Source organism: Dermacentor variabilis, unplaced genomic scaffold (assembly GCF_050947875.1).
Source record: "Dermacentor variabilis isolate Ectoservices unplaced genomic scaffold, ASM5094787v1 scaffold_12, whole genome shotgun sequence".
Classification (NCBI taxonomy): Eukaryota; Metazoa; Arthropoda; class Arachnida; order Ixodida; family Ixodidae; genus Dermacentor; species Dermacentor variabilis.
The window spans coordinates 51,785,687-51,802,060 of record NW_027460280.1 but is presented as its reverse complement, the minus strand read 5'-3'; the positions used below and the strand labels follow the sequence as shown (position 1 = coordinate 51,802,060).

At 42.6% G+C, this 16,374-nt stretch overlaps 1 protein-coding gene across 2 annotated transcripts in view; it reads right to left on the bottom strand.

Moving 5' to 3' along the window:
• Positions 1-16,374, bottom strand: part of htt (huntingtin) — a 184,187-nt gene that overhangs the window by 140,570 nt on the left and 27,243 nt on the right. For both annotated transcript variants that reach the window (XM_075677006.1, XM_075677007.1), the window contains 3 exons: positions 15,457-15,578; positions 6,426-6,651; positions 3,566-3,727 (listed from right to left, as the gene is read on the bottom strand). In XM_075677006.1, coding sequence (XP_075533121.1) covers positions 3,566-3,727; positions 6,426-6,651; positions 15,457-15,578 — 510 coding nt within the window. The remainder of the gene's footprint in view (positions 1-3,565; positions 3,728-6,425; positions 6,652-15,456; positions 15,579-16,374) is intronic.

Genomic DNA, 16,374 nt, shown 5'->3' with positions numbered 1-16,374 from the left:
TATATACAGTAAAACCTCGTTAAACCGTACCAGCTTAAACAGTAGTTTCGTATTAAAAGTAGCAAAGCCAAATCCCCGACTCAGCGGCCATTGAACATAATGTGTTTTGTATCCGCATAAACCGTACCAGCTTAGAACTGAATGGAACCGAAATTGAAGCAGTCTGAACACAAACCAAACCAGTAGTTTTTTGCTGGTTCGGTGTTAAAGTTTTTATAAAATAGCATTGTTTACACACACACACACACACACACACACATATATATATATATATATATATATATATATATATATATATATATATATATATATATATATACAGTAAAACCTTGTTAAACCATACCCGCTTAAACAGTAGTTTCGTATTAAATGTAGCAAAGTCAAATCCTCGACTCAGCGGCCATTGAACATAATGTGTTTTGTATCCGCATAAACCGTACCAGCTTAGTGCGTGCGTGTCAGTTAACACGTAGTGTTTCCACTTTTCGTGCGTCGACGGTGCGTCGTCTCCAATAGGCGAACTGGCAGAACAACAAGCCTCAGAGATCGGAACAACATCCTCCAAGTGCCCTATGCATTTGTGCGTGAAGCCACATAAACATCAACATCATTTCGGCGCCGTGCCAGAGAGCGTTGCGGCGTCGTGCAAACGAGGACTCGTGTCATGCCGAAGCTCGGATAGAAAAGGCGCCGGGTGATCAGCATAGAAGAAAAATTAGACATCATTCTTGCTATCGAACGTGATACGAAGAAGTCGGCACTGGCAAGTGACAAGGATCTGCTGTTGACTACGGTGTGTGGCATTTGGAACGCGAAGTTGCTTGGCAGCGCTGCTGCGACTACGAAGAGATGTCGGCTACGAGGTTCGACTGTTTGCCATTGTTGCCAAAGTGTGGACTAGCGAAAGTGGGCGATTCAGCGACAGCATGGGCGATTCAGGCCCGACAGTGGCAGAAGCTGCGCGTTACGTCAGCCTTATGAATGCAATCATCGCGACGAGAACAGCACCCCGCAATGAAAAACGCGCCCCGCGACTTCTGCAGCGCTACCGTGTGCGTGCACGGAGAATACGTAACACTAACGAGGAATCTGCCATGCGAGTGCTTGCCGAGAAGAGGGGGGCTGGCTGAAAAGCTGGCACGCAGCTTCAGTAAGTTTGAGGCCGCTGTCGTCGCTGCTGGCCACCACGGCATCAAACGAAAATAACACTTTTGTCGCGCGAAGTGAATAAACACTGCATGTTTATTTCCACTTTCATTTCCCTCTCTCTGAGTTCCGTGTTCTGTTTTTGACAGGTAAGTGGGGGCGATCTCGTGCTACTTCGGTTAAGCAGTACTACTGTTTAGTATGTACTTTTTCCGAGCTCCGGCCAACTATGGTTTAATGAGGTTTCACTGTATAATACTGAAATTTACAGAATTTCTTTAATTAAATTAAACTAATTTAGAATAATGAAAGAGGGACACAGATGCACGGCAGGCTGAGATTTTAGCTTAAGAGAATTAACAGTGGAGAGAACTCGGGAAACACTGGGCCAAAACAATTGTTGCTCTTTTCCAGAAGGGAGGAATATATTCTTACAAGCCCAAGGCATTTTATTTACATGAGGTCACTGGCAGCAAAAGTAACTTAAGTGGTTCAAGCTCTTATGTCATTCAAAACACTTGTAATGCAGCCTCATGAAAACATTTGTGACTAGACCAACTGATAGTGCAATGTTGGTAGCACTGTTGCTACCAGTCTTTGTATACTTATTTGGATATTATTGGTTTTTGATGGTTAAAGGGACCCTGAAACGATTTTGGCAATTTTGTACCACCATACTGAGTTGTTAGGGCAGGTCCTTCCGATCAATAAGCGACACATTTAAGCACTCCACATAAAGTGCATAATTTATTATAAGGTTTTAAAAATGTGCATGACTACCTATTGCAATGGCACTGCTCCCCTGGGTTTTCAGCTGCGCCGTTCCCTGCTACGTAGCGGGCGCACGTGACATCAGTCGAGTGAGCTATCCGATTAGCTACCCATATTGCATCAAGCTTATCTTTAATAGCATATGTGTGTGTAGTAATTTTTGTACCCTTAAAAATAACTATACAAATGCAATAAATATAGATGTTTGTTCAAACGAATGGCCCACTTCTGCCAGAGAAATCAGACTACAGCGAATGGGACATGGAGAGGTTCTCACATGAAAATAAAAGCAGCAATGTCTTCTTTGGTGGCAGGAACATGAATGGTACCAGAACTATATTATGCTCGTCTTGCACTGCAGGTGTGTGCAGGCAGTAAACTGCAGTAACTACATGCTGCAGAAGATGCAAGCACTGCATGTCAATAACGGCAACTACATCCTTGGTCAACACAGTGGTCACCCGCTGTTTTGTAAAGAAAAGCACTTTCAGCAGTGAGCTCTGGTTCCACATTTGTCAGAGAGCCAAGTTTTGTACATAATTTGCCCAGAATGATAACAGAAAAATATCCTGACAAGCCGAGATCCGGAAAAAAAAGTGGTGTGAAGGAAATTGAATGTGCTTTAGAATCTGTCAAAATGTCCATCAGAAAGCTACCACCTTGCGTTCGACTTTGGTGTAGTGGCACAGTCTCCGCCTCCCATGCAGAAAGAGTGGGTTCGCTTCTCAATGAATGTACTTTTATTTCTTTCTTCTTTTCTCCATAATTTCTTTCTTTTGGGATTCTACAGTAGCAAAAACATTATAAATAGCCCATTTCCCCACATTTACAAGTTGGCAGCAGCGCTCCCCCCCCCCCCTCGATGGCTATAAAGAAATCTTACGAGCGTAATATACAGACAATTGTAAACATACGTTCTAGATATTTTTGTGTTATCAGGCAATTATCAAACTGAAGTAATACCGAAAACAGCTGCTTTGTGGTTTGTACATTGTATATACGCTCACAGCAATGTGGTGAATGCCTGCGGCAACGTTCATCTCTTATCACTTCATGTAGCATTAAAAAAATAATAAAAAATAAGTAAGCCAGCGAACATTTTCCGTAGTGCCACCACATCTACACCGGCCACACACAGTTTGTCTTTCAATTTCGTTCCTATAGCCCAGGCTTAACAATAAAAACTATGTAAGAAAAAGATGCAGGAATACCCTCGGTTCAAATGAACCGGAAGTAGACAACAGTTGAGCCACCACTTGAAGGAGGCGGGACATAGCGATGGCCGCGCAGTGTAAAGGTTAAGAGGGAACGCTGTGGCTTGAGGGGAGGGTGATGTTTAAACACTCATACTTGTGTTATTATGATGTGCTGACACAAAATTCTTGTGAGAAAGCGTTCCTTGATAGATACTCTCTGTGTCTAGGCATACCACAAAAACTGTTTCAGGGACCCTTTAAACAACACTTCAGGGTCCTGGAAGATGCCTGCGTGTGATGGGGAAACAAAAACAAAAAGCCACCATAAAGCAATACACAAAAAGAAGACTCAGCGGCAAACCAGCAAAGAGCCCGGCTGTGTTCTCAGTGAACATGTCAGAGCCAGCAAGGCTCATTGTTAACTATCTCTTTCTGCAAACTCAACAAAATACCTGGCCTCCGTGTCTGTTTGCGAGCCCAGTAATTCCAGCCATGGCTTGCCAGTTTGAGTGTGTGGCCAATGTAGTGACCCACAAGAAGGGCAGTCTGGCCACAAAGCTGAGGGTCAGAATGATGCACAAATTCAAGAACGTCCCATATTTTCTGATCGCCATCTGAAAACACGTAAAAAAAATTAAGTATGTCCCTATGACATCTTTTACCACACACCACAGAGCTTTGACAAGTACCTTATTTTTGTGAGAGGTGTGGGTAATATGCAAATTTCGCCTTGAGATGTGGATTCATGGCAGTGCTGCTGTGAAGCCACATTCAAGGCAAGGTTCTCCGCCATTCAGACTTTCGTTACCTCTTAGGAAACTCCACCTTCTCCCCACCCCTGCGCATTGAAGCTCTCTTCTTCCCTCCTTCATGGTGGCTCATTCTCCTCTTTACAGTTTGCCATTTTTCGTTTAGGAGCTAGCGAATAGTGCATGCAGCGCTGGCGAACTAGAAATCAGATCATGATGAGCTGTGCTTAACGGCCATCCTTCACAGCGCTGCAGAAGCTGTGGATTAACAGCATTGCCAAATGGGAGTGAGGGGGGAACAGAGCCACTGGTTGAAGATGCGATGTGGACGAGTTGTGCATACGCAAATGGAGACTATATTTGCTAAGATGCGAGTCTTGCTGTATGCAGTTATTTCCGCGTGTTATATGTGCAGATTTTTTTTCTTTTAAGCAGAGTTAGATCGGTAGATACTTGTCTAGGAGTCTATATTGTTTTGTGTGCCAATATACAACTTTGTTACGTAGCAAATTACCACCAAAGGGCCCGCTGCTGCTGTCCATTTGAACCGCTGTGCCAAAGTGAATGACTTGAAGTAATCCCTACATGACCACCCTTTGCCAATTTTTGTGAATCAGTCACTGGTTATTACACAGGAGGTTACATAGTCCAAAAGAGGTGTTACCATTCCGATTTTCAATTTTCATAATCTCTCACTTACGAAAGCTCTGTTCTCGCTACAAATGACGAATTTGTTTTACAGAAGCCTAATCTTTCATTTTAGCTTGACAATATTTTCCTTTAGTGTCCCTTTTAGCATCATTGTATCAGTGCTATGAATCTCAACAGGATTTTATTATTCCTTTATGGCCAAAAGGTGACCACTCTTACAGAGAATGTATGAATGAAACTGGAACCACTCTTCTGCTACCATCGCACATCCCAAGACACATCTTTATTCAAAACAGCAATCTACCAGCCTATTGCTTAATATTTTTTCTTTATTTAGTTGTCTGTACACTTTTCAGTTTGTTACCACTCCTTTCTGTAGTGTCTATGGGTCTTGAAAGTATGTATAATAAATAAATAAATAAATAAATAAATAAATAAATACATATTATGAAGAAATTAGCAGCACTTGTAACTGATCTAAAGCTGAACTGAAAGTGAGAAATCTTACACGATACACTCATTTTTTAATACAAGACAAAGGAAGATGTCTTCAAGAAGTATAATTTTTTAAATTAAAGAGATAGAGAGAAAGAGAAAGAATTGAAAGGTTAAGTGACTGCTGAAAGCTGAACACAATCCTTACGCAATGTTACCCAGAAGACTAAAGCACTCCTTGAATGTGCTGCAACTGAAAGGAATGTGCAAACACAAAGGCTGAAAGGCAGGAGTGGACAAAATATGGGCTTTATTCTGTAACACATTGGCACGCAAACAGGCCTCCGGATAGTGATGGTCATAATAAACAAAGAAAACAATAGTGACTAATGAAGCAATGACCTAATCTGAATGCTATATGACCCTTTATTTTTCACTGTTTCTTTTACTGGTACATCAAGCAAATAAAAAAATAAAATATTGTATCTGAACTGGCCTTAAATCTGCTACCGAGGAATTTATTTGCTACTGTAAGGGCGTCACTTGTTATTTACAATCTAGGTAAGTGACAGCATCAAAAGTGTGGGCTAGTTCAGTTTTGTGATTACACACATACATGTATCTCAGTGCTGAAAAAAACGCATAGTAGAGTATAAAGTCAAGACAAAATTACCTCGATTTTTCTGTTTCAACAACATGTAAACTAGTAAGCAGGCCAAAGAAGTCCATATCCTATGCTTGGTTCTGGAGCAGGTGGCTCTTGACCGGGTGGTGTGTTGCATCATATACGTCTATCACACTCTATTAATTAAGCATGCTTGAGTCAGATGAGATCAAACTTAATGTACACTGAGCATTACTGCAAGTTGCTTTCAAGCAGACCTGACTTTGACCCTGCTAGGTTCACCCATGTTTTTGATTGCACTAAAAATTTCTACGTAGATAAACTTCAGTAGGGACTGACACAGCCCACATGGCAGTGCTGCCTGCGAGCATCGGGCCCACACTGGCATAATTTCCTCAGTGCAATTTCAGTAGTTTGTTTTATTTGATACCAAATTTACTCAGAAAACAGCTTTTTAAAGTGAGAATTTCATGGGTACATCAGATACGCAATGATAATTGCATTTTTATATGCAGCATATTTTTGTAGAGTTAATGGAAAAGTTGATGCCAAAGTGGCTAATTGCAATAAGTGACACATTTATGTAACTGTATGTTACATGTGAATTGTCTGTAATTCTTCAATCTGCTTTCATTTTTTTTGTGTCTCACAGCTGTCATGGTAAATAAGTCCTGTTTATGCACACTAATTTGTTTGCATGCATACTATTAGACATATGTAAAAATGCATGCAGACAAAGGAGTTTAGAATAAATAGCTACAGAAGATGCCAAATTTGCCTGCCTTTCTATTGATTCTATATATACCTAGGCTTTCCAGACTATTGCAGCAAACAAAGCAAACATGTAACCACCTTCATCGGGCACTTGGGTGATGTGTAGGTCAAGGAAGAGGGCTGGAGGGTACAACAGCAGCACACGAGTCAGGCTGCCCATGGCCAGTACTTTCATGCTGACCCGCACGTTGGCATCAGGCATCAGCACTCCACTGGTGCCCGTCAGGAGGAAATTGGACGCAAGGAGGCGCGCGCAGTACTTGAGGGGCACATCCGCATCGCGGTATGAACCTGGATTTCCCAGCTGCACAGAAGTGAACAAAGGTCTGCTCCCTTTCATGGCTCTTTTATTTTTTTTCCCTACATTTGTGCCCTAATTAGGTTGCTGAGATAATTATTCACAAAAATCACTTTCATCTTCAGTTATGAGTCATTTGTAAAGCCACAGCCCATGACCTCAGAATAAATGTGGGCTGCTCTAAGAAATAAATAAACAAGGCTGCTTTATTTTGATGCTTTGCAGTTAAGCAAATCATAGAAAACCATTAAGACGCAGCAAAAGTAAGCTTTGGTTCACAGGTGATGTACAAAGATTAGTCCGCAAGAGGCAGAATGCATACAATAATTTTAAACAAAGACAGGAGGGAAGGGCAAGAGAAACATTGCAAGTACAATTAAAATGAATGACGCCATAAAAATAGCAAAGGCCAGTTACTTTGAAACCCTACACTTGAGAATAAAAGAACGCCCAAAAGAACTGTGGCAGATCTACAAAACAAATGGAAAGAATGATGTAACAATACTGACTATTGATGACGACGGCATGCTGGTGTATAACAATAGCCAGAAAGCTGAATGCTCTATCTCGTTTTTTACATCGGTATTTTCTACTCATGCACACACGTTCATGAATTTTCCTAGAAGAAGTTGTGATGTTACTATGGAAAAAGTTGTGGTTAGCCTGAACAGAATCGAAACTACCGTATTTACATGACTGTAAGTCGACCCCCCCATATCGCGTGTGACAGGGAAAAAAAAAAAAAAAGGAGCATACCCGAGGGTGCATTCCATAACGAAAATTTATTAGTAGCTGGCATTGTCACTGGACTACTCATGTTCACTTGTGCCATCGTCCTCGTTAGTGCTGCCGTTGTCATCGCTGCTATGGTCTCACAGCGTGTCGTCGTCCAGCAAAATTCCACATTTGGAAAACGACCACACCATGATATCTTGTGGAGCAGCAGCCCATGCTGAATGCACCCAACCACAAGCACCCTTCAGGAAGGCTCTTTTTACAGGTCCGGTTGGCGTAAGTTCGCGGTCTTCTGCCACCAGCCACTTGTACTCATGGCAGAGCAGGTCCTTAAAAGGCATAGATCCGAGCTTGTTTCATGATTATGTCGCACTTCATTGGCAGGGACCGATCACGTGTTTCAGCGATGTACGCTGCAAGCTTGGCCTACAGCTCCGGAAAGCCCTGGGACTTCGGCCCGTGGGAAATTTTTCGCTTGCCATCACAGGTGAAAATTTTGCCTTGCTGCAGTCACCACTTTCGCACCACCCGTTCAAAAACATCGAACTTGCGGCCCGCTGTGCAGTGATTTGTTTATTCGGCCTAAAGGATGGCAGCCCTCTTGAATGCTGCTGTGAACAAGCGCCAAATGTTTACTGGGCATGGAGCACTCATGACAACTGAGAAAGTATGGAAGTAGCACGTAGCCGTTAGTCAAGTCGCTTCCCCGTGCAGTACTGTTGCGGTGACCTGCTCTGAGAGACAGTCCTCTGAGACACTGCACTTGTCTCTTCCATTTCACCTTCAAAGTCACTACACACACAGTCAAGTCAAACGTGTCCAACTAAGAGCTACAGGGAAAGAGAAACACAGGAGCGGTGTCTGCTCTTCCATGAACTATCGATACTCCCCGCAAGAGCTGCCGTTCTGAGGGTGCTGCCGCGAATGGAACTGCAGCACTTCCATTAACTATCGACACCCTTCCATGAGTGCTGTGTGCACTGTAAAACTTTCAAAAATGTTGAAAAAGCCTTCCAAAAAGTGAACAAATGTGCGGGATAGCGAAAAGCTACGGGTAGGGCCATAGAGCAAACATAAAATTGTAACTACGTTGTAGCTCCCCTGATATCTCGTTGGTCTCGCTTTTTTGGCGGTGTCATGTTTTGGTTTCGATTGTAAGTCGACCCCCCCACTTCAGATTTTCAAATTAAAAAAATATAGGTCGACCTACAATCGTGTCAATGCAGTATTTTAAATAAATTAAACCCTACCAAAGCCAGTGGTCCAGATGAAATACCAAATGCTTTGTTAACTCCATGAACTTCCTTTTAAAGGTGACACCTTGCGTTATGAATTTTTTTATAGGACCACGAGGGAGTGGAATGCTCTCCCGTCAAATATTGTTGGTATACAATGCAATCAAAAGTTTTACCATGCTTTGTTTGTTGAAATGAGTGTCAGTTGATGTAGATATGTATGTACCCCCCTGCTGTAATGCCTTCCAAGGCGATGCAGGTACTCAATAAACAAACAATAAACAAAACATGTGCGCGCTCTGTTTCAAAATATTTATATCTGCTGTTTACAAAATCGATTGAGCAGGGCTGCCTGCCCTCTGATTGGAAGAGGGGCAAATATAGTACCGGTGCACAAATCTGGACCACGAAATTTTGGTGTCCAATTATCATCCTGTGTTGTTAATTAGTACAGTGTGCTAAGTGCTAGAACATGTTCTTTTCTCTAACATAATTAAATAATTAAATGAGAATCGCCTGCTAAACAATTCCCAGCATGGTTTCCGCAGTGGATTTTCCTGCGTCAAGCAACTCACAGAATTAACTCACGATCTGACAAGTGCATTGGATAAAGGCGGAACAATCGATTGTATATTTCTTGATTTCAAGAGGGCTTTTGATGTTGTGCAGCAAGACTTTTTAATCGAAAAGTTGTCATGGTATGGTATTGACACTACAGTAATCAATTGGATAAAAAATTATCTGCAGCTTAGACGTTTGAGGGTTGTTGTAAAAGGAGAGAAATCGGATGAGGCTGACGTGACTTCAGGAGTACCACAAGGATCGGTGCTTGGCCCACTGCTCTTTTTGATTTATGTGAACATTGTTGATAATATTAAATCTTCTGTGCGCATGTTTGCAGATGACTGTGCATTGTATAGAGTTATTAATAATTTAAATGAGTGTGCAACACTGAAAGGTGACATTGACAGGATCACACAGTGGTGTATAAACCTTAACGTAAAGAAAACGGTGCACATGTGTTTAACTAAAAAGAAAAAGAAACAATTTCAGCCTAATTATAACACTAATGGTATACAACTGTTGACTGTGTCAGAATTTAAATATTCGGGACTGTATTTCACTCCCGATTTATCTTGGACACATCACATTGCTTACGTCACTGCCAAAGCATCTCGGGTTCTAGGTTTTATGAAAAGAAATGCAAAACAATTTCCATTCAAAGTGAAGGCTCTACTCTATCTTTCCAGTGTCCAGTAAATACTTGAATATGCCAGCCCGGTTTGGGATCCTTGGACACGAGTGAACATAGACAAACTGGAAAGAGTACAGAGTATAAGGCTGTGCGCTTTGCATTTAAGGGGGGAGGCTACCCTGGAGACCGAACTTTCTTATTTTTTAATATATCCAGATGAAACTTTCAGGGTACGTTCACACCACCGAACTATAACGAACTGCAAAGTTTCGTGAAGATATGTTTATCAGTTCCAGAGTTATTGAGGTCTAACTAGGTGATTCATGTATATGCCCGAGGAAGAGCCTGGAGAAATGCCAGGACATCGTAGGAAGCTGAAATTCACTGTGATGATTCCTTGATAGATATCCCAGGGGGCTAAAGAGCCCTTTTTATTAATTTCCCCTCCAAAAAAATTTAAGACAACTTTGAATTTGATGTAGCCAGTAATTACCACATTCATAAAAAATTAATTGCTTAATATAAATTAACTGCACCAGCTTTCAAAAAAAGAAGCCTGTTACCCCCTGGCAAAGTCATTCAGGAACAGAATAAAAAAAACGGCATACAAATCTGAAGAGCGGTTCTTGAGATATCGCCTTCCCCAGCACCACTACTAGCGAAAAAATCCATTCCGAGAAAACAGGCCTTAAAGTTGAACACAGGCGTTTTTTTATTAGAAAGCTCCCGCGGAGCTTCTAATTAGCTCTTGTGGCTCCAGTCAGTGGCGTAGCAACAGGGGGGGCCGGGGGGCCGTGGGCCCCGGGTGCAAGGGGCCAGAGAGGGGGGGGTGGTAAGGTGGTAAAATAGAGACAAAGAATCCACGGTCAAAACGACACCAAGATGGCGCGGGCAGGCCGCATGGGCTAAAGCCCCTTGATAATTTGAAAGTAGCGCCATTCTGTGAACTTTGCCGCCACGCCGCCAACCATCGCACATCCTCCTCGCCCGCCTCTCCACTCGGCCCTTTTCTGACCGATGATTGGCCGCTCCGACCGGCCCAGCTGTCGCCTTGGAAACGCGCGCGAAAGCGTCGCTTTGCTTGTGTTGTTTTTCTTCGGCGCCATGGGCAGGCCGTGTTCCTCTGTCGCGGGTCGAGCTTTATTCAGCTAATTCGAACTCTGCATTTCGCACCGCGTTATGCCGGGTCGCTGCGCATTTCAGTGCAAAAGCCGGCGTGAAAATGGCTTCATGCTTTTCACGATTCCTCGAGGGAAGAACGACATTAGTCGCAGAAAAAAGTGGATTCACAACATCGGACGTAAGGACTCCACTCCGACGAATCACACTGTCCTCTGCGAGGTACTGTGCATTGATTGGTGCATAAACTTAAGAGTGCTTAAGAGTACGAATGCAAATATTCGTTCGAACTGAGGCTTCTGTGAGGGCACTTACCGTTACCAGTAGCAAGTGTGGAAGCAAAAGTGTCGGCATGCATGCTGCGGTATCCGGAATACGGTAAAATATTTGAACCTTTGCTACTGGTGCATATGGCAGCAATACAGCGCGTGTCATCAGCCAGGCTTCTACAAGTAATAAAGGCAGCATCTACAAGGATTTACGCGCATTCGCTGTCCTTGGACCGATTCGTTGCATTTCTACTTTAAGGGACCTAATATTATATTCATATGACGCTTTCATTTCTTCACCGACTTGAATGCTTTTCTGTGTTGGCTGAATGTATTCTAGTAATATATGTCGTATTTGTATATATATTCTAATTCTTTGCGTGATAATCTTGTTTATTTCATTTGGTGTACATGAGTGTTATCGCGCGGCTTTTTGTTGTACCACCTGCCCAAAACTTTGTGAGCATACAAACCAGCTGCTTCGTTTCCTTCAGTTATGTTATGTTGTAAAATTTTAATGTTGCATCTGGTGCGCTACTCTGAATAATATTTGTTCCTTTTTCACGCATATCGTGTGGAGGCTAACACCATGCAATGTTTCATGTTACTGGGTTCAAGCTTATGCTACTTCTAACCAGGGGTTTATATAAATATTTTTATTTTCTGAAGTGTGTGCCATCCTGGATGTTTTGTGTGTTTTCCGTGTGACGTTTCAGGAGTCACCTGCAATAAAAATTGCATCTGGCTAGATATGTGCTGGTGTGTCACAGCGGCTGTGTATTCTATGCTCCAGACCTGTACTCTGCGTATGAAATTAGTGTTGGGGTGGCACGATGTTTTCAGTAAGTAGCTGAAAAAACTGGCAAAACCCTGCTGCCCTCTCAGACCTATGGTAATGGCTGCGGCTGGCAGCTTTTGCAGCTCTTACGAAACAGCTTTATTGGCAAATTGCAAAAGGAATGACATCTGGGAGAGTCATTAATGCTACAGCTTTGAAGAATAATGTGCAAAGGAGGACCAAAACTTTGCGCAAATAAGCTTTGCGCATCTTCTTGCCTGCTATGGATCTTTACAGCGATGAAGGCCTTCGTGTGACCGCCGTGACTGTGAAAGTCTACCGCAATTCCGAGGTCTAGCGGCACGTGAGGAGCGAGTCAGCAGAGATGCCTTTTAAGGCTGACTTTCATTCGCCATAGATGAAATCTTTACAATTTATATTTAGTTATGCTATCAAAATAACGTCAGATTCTTAAGCTCTGTGTTTCTAAAATAGTACGAATTGTTTCCTTGAAACCGACCCAGTCACAGAATGGCTAAATCCTTTCTTATCGTCCTTTACAGCGCTGAATATTGCATCACCACGGGCGTCTGAGGCACTAATTGAATGCATTCGATGGGCTACACTGAATAAGTCACAGAGACAGCATCACCTTCTCATCTCTTAATCTACTCGTCCGTTGCCGTCAGCAATCATTCATAAATTTCAAGCCAACCCTTGGCTACGCTCACTTCTACAGTAGTCAATAAAAATATATCTCTTGAGAGCAAGAAAAACTAGAAAAAATTGTTCTCTTTCAAGCAGGAATGAAATTTCTATAGCCCAGGTATTAAATGCGCGGCATATGCATTACACCGAGGCCCCAAGCCTTTTAGGACTGAACCCCTCCCCCCTGCCCCCCCCCCCAAATCCATAATCACGTTAAAGCAAATTTCGCATCATTTTTGCGGCCACTGTCCTGCTTCTGAAGCTTCACGCACGCAATGACATCCAACTAAATTACCGCAATCTCTGCCTGGCTCGACTGCAAAAAGATAGTGTCATAAAAAGTACTTCCGCGAAAATGCAGCGCTAGTTGAAATTGCATTTAACGGAGCGTCACTGTGTCGAAAAATATTAAAGAATGTACAAATTTAAATTAAATACTGCGCTAATTAAAGCTCTGCCCTGTTGAAGTGACCAGTATAAAGATATCAAAGCCAATGTGGGCTATATACAGTACGCTGCGATTGTTAATTCATGCGCAAACGCGCACGTTTAGCGCTTTCATTGCTCAAACGAGAAGGTGATAAATGTGGGTCATGGTAGAGTCAAGCACATTGTATCCCTTTCTAGTGCTTTCGTTTAATGATAGAGCGAGAAAAAAATCACGAAGTTAGGTGCGATCACGGGTGCCAGCTAATGCATCGGGCCGGCGAGCGCGCGATGGCCTGCGAAGCGTGCCGTGCGCAGCGCGCATAGCCGGTGGGCGAGGAGAATCGAGGAGGAAAGCGCGGGAGTGGAGGAGAGTGTCGCTACTTTCAGTATCAAGGGGCTTTAGCATGGGCCGGGAATGGCACGCGCGCAAAGTTTGACTTCATTTCGGCATTTGCGCGTGTTTCTTGGGCCGCGGTGGCCTCAAAAGTAGCGTTATTTTTGCTACTTTACGGTTGAATTAGGTGCTGATAATTACGGAACAGGTAGTTTACGAGACATACAACCCAAAAATATGGTTTTTCAAAAATCGACTTTTTCGCGATTTTTCGCTTTTCAAGGGCCGCGTCCCCCTTTAAAATTACAGACGAAATTTTAGTGTGACAGAGGCCTAAAAGAAAATTGGGTGAGACTTGCTACAAAAATGGTGTTTAATTCATACATTAAAACTGTTCCATGATATCTTTCAATTAAGAACAGGTATCAATAACACGAACTACTTAGATATGCCAGACTACGTGTCTATGAGAGTTGATCCCAAACTCAAAGTGAAAGAAACTTTACATAAAACTAATGCGTTTAGTAAGTCCTTTTCTCCCAATACAACTCGAGACTGGAATCTGTTACCAAGTGATATTGTGAAAATAAATTCAAATGAAATGTTGGTACAGTCACTTCATGATGTAATATTATAGACATGAACATGTGGCGTTTTATCCTATGCTGCCTGTATTATGTATCTTTTTTCTGAAGCAGCAGAAGCTTGATGTGGGCAAGTTGGTTTTGCATACTTGAAGAAAAGAGCGCTACGAAGACGCGGACTAAAAGAGGAACGATGTCGACGTACATGTTCCTCTTTTAGTCCACGTCTTCGTAGTGCACTTTTCTTCAAGTATCTTTTTTCTTTTATGTGATACCCCCCTACTGCAATGCCTATTGAAGGCGCTGTGGGTGCTTTGGTAAATAAATAAATAAATGATTTATGCCAATCTATACCAGAAAAATGTGCATATTATCTATTGAGATTCTCTGTAAATCAGGTCTGCTTCCAAATAGAAACGAAACAGCTTTGTTTCTGAAAGCCAACCTTCTGTTATGTTCTTATCTAATTTACAACACAGGCAATTAGTAAACAATAAAAAGTCGTTAACACCTCACAGTTCCCTGGAACAAGTTAGTCCTCAGTGGATTTCTTTCCAAATTCAACACACACATTGAAATAGTAGCCTGGTACAGCCAATGTTGCAAGTTAAGTTGTACAAAGGTGCAAACAAAAGTCGAAGAGCTTGCGGTGAAATAAGTAATGGCAAAACTCAATGTGACAAATGGTTGTCATGTGCCATAAAGTGGAAAGAATTTGCACATGATGGCTCTTTCGACATCATGAACTGACTGCAGCAGAAAAGAGACAGAGGCAATAGAAATTCAGCAACATAACATTGGGAGTGCTGTGTGTAGCTACATCTACTATGTGACAAAAAGCTTAAACTCCCAGCATAAAGGATTCTCTTCAACAGACACAAAGCCATATACCAAGTTAATCTAGATTTATAACTCACGCTTTTGGAAACACCCAAAACGTCAGTCTTACTGCGTGCGGGGAGCTGGTAAGCCAGAAGAAATGCCAAAACAAAAGACAGGTGGTGAGTGAGGTTATCTTAAAGGGCGCCTCACCAGGTCTGGCAATCTTGAGCTGACAAGCACAATGCATACAATGTGTGCTAACGATAGTGTCAACAAAGCATTACACCGCTACGCGCCGCGAGAAGAGCTAAAATTTCAAACGAAGTGCCATGCACCCTTCTCCTCACAGGCGCCGCGCTCCCAGCTGGAGAGTCGACGTCAATCGCAAAAGTGAACCTACGTAAACTGCAGTGCTGTGATGCCACTCACACTGATACATGACTTTGTGTCCTTAGTGTCCCTTTAAAAAAACAAAATGTATATAGCCTAAACTATGTATGTACGTATATTACATACAAGGCATCAATAAAGCTAGTGTTTGCACACACAGCCATGAATAATCACATTTTGGAATCAATTATGAAAAAGCACTACAATGCTCACCACAAATTCCACCTTGAAGCCAGGAGAAGAGTTGATGGAGACCTTATCCCACATGCCCTCCTCTTCTGCCTTCAGGTCCAATTTCTTCAGCGAACAAGGGCGACGCATGGGACTGTCTAAAGCTAAAGAAAGAAGAAAGCATTATAAAAATTAAAAACAGTAGTATGCTTTATAGAAGTTGTGAACAGTGTTATCTTTTAAAGGGACGCTGAACCACTTTTTATCAAAGTTGAGAAATGCATTTGAAGTTAAATAAGACTATTTCAGACTTTGCCGCAAAAAGTTCTTCAATGCATTCAGCAGAAGCAGAGTTATTGGCAAACAAACATACCGTTCACGGTGCTTCCGCTCCTTCTTCAATGATTTGCACAGTGAAGGCTACGGCGGAGCGGGATGCACCCACAACGTTCTGCCTAGTGAACACAACCGTGATACGCAGTTCAAATTGGATTTTGGATGTTCATGTAGACATCACTATTTTCGACTTTGGTACCTATGACGTTCCAAACATGGGTGTCCTCAGCGAGCCGTAGTGTGCTCAGCTAGTGGACTCATCGCGGCACCCCAAGACAGCCGCGTTATCTACGCTACGTAGCAGACCGCAGCTACATGCAATTGCAGCATTTGCTTCCTGCAAGACAGGGCTAGAGTGCATGCTGACGCTCACATGCTCCTGTCTGGCTGTACTATGTGGTGCAGATTGGCTTTTTGTTCTGCACCAGCCTGACCGATGGATAGTAGCCACTTCCAACTTGCGCATTTTGAAGCTCATTATGAAGCGAAGTCTGCCAAGGCATCTAACCAGGAGCAGCCAGGAGTGAGCGCATGCTTGCAAGCATGCATGTAGTCTGACCTTGAGTTTCAAGTGGTTCGAGGCTAGCTGAGTGTTAAAAACTACTAAAACTACTAAAAACTACT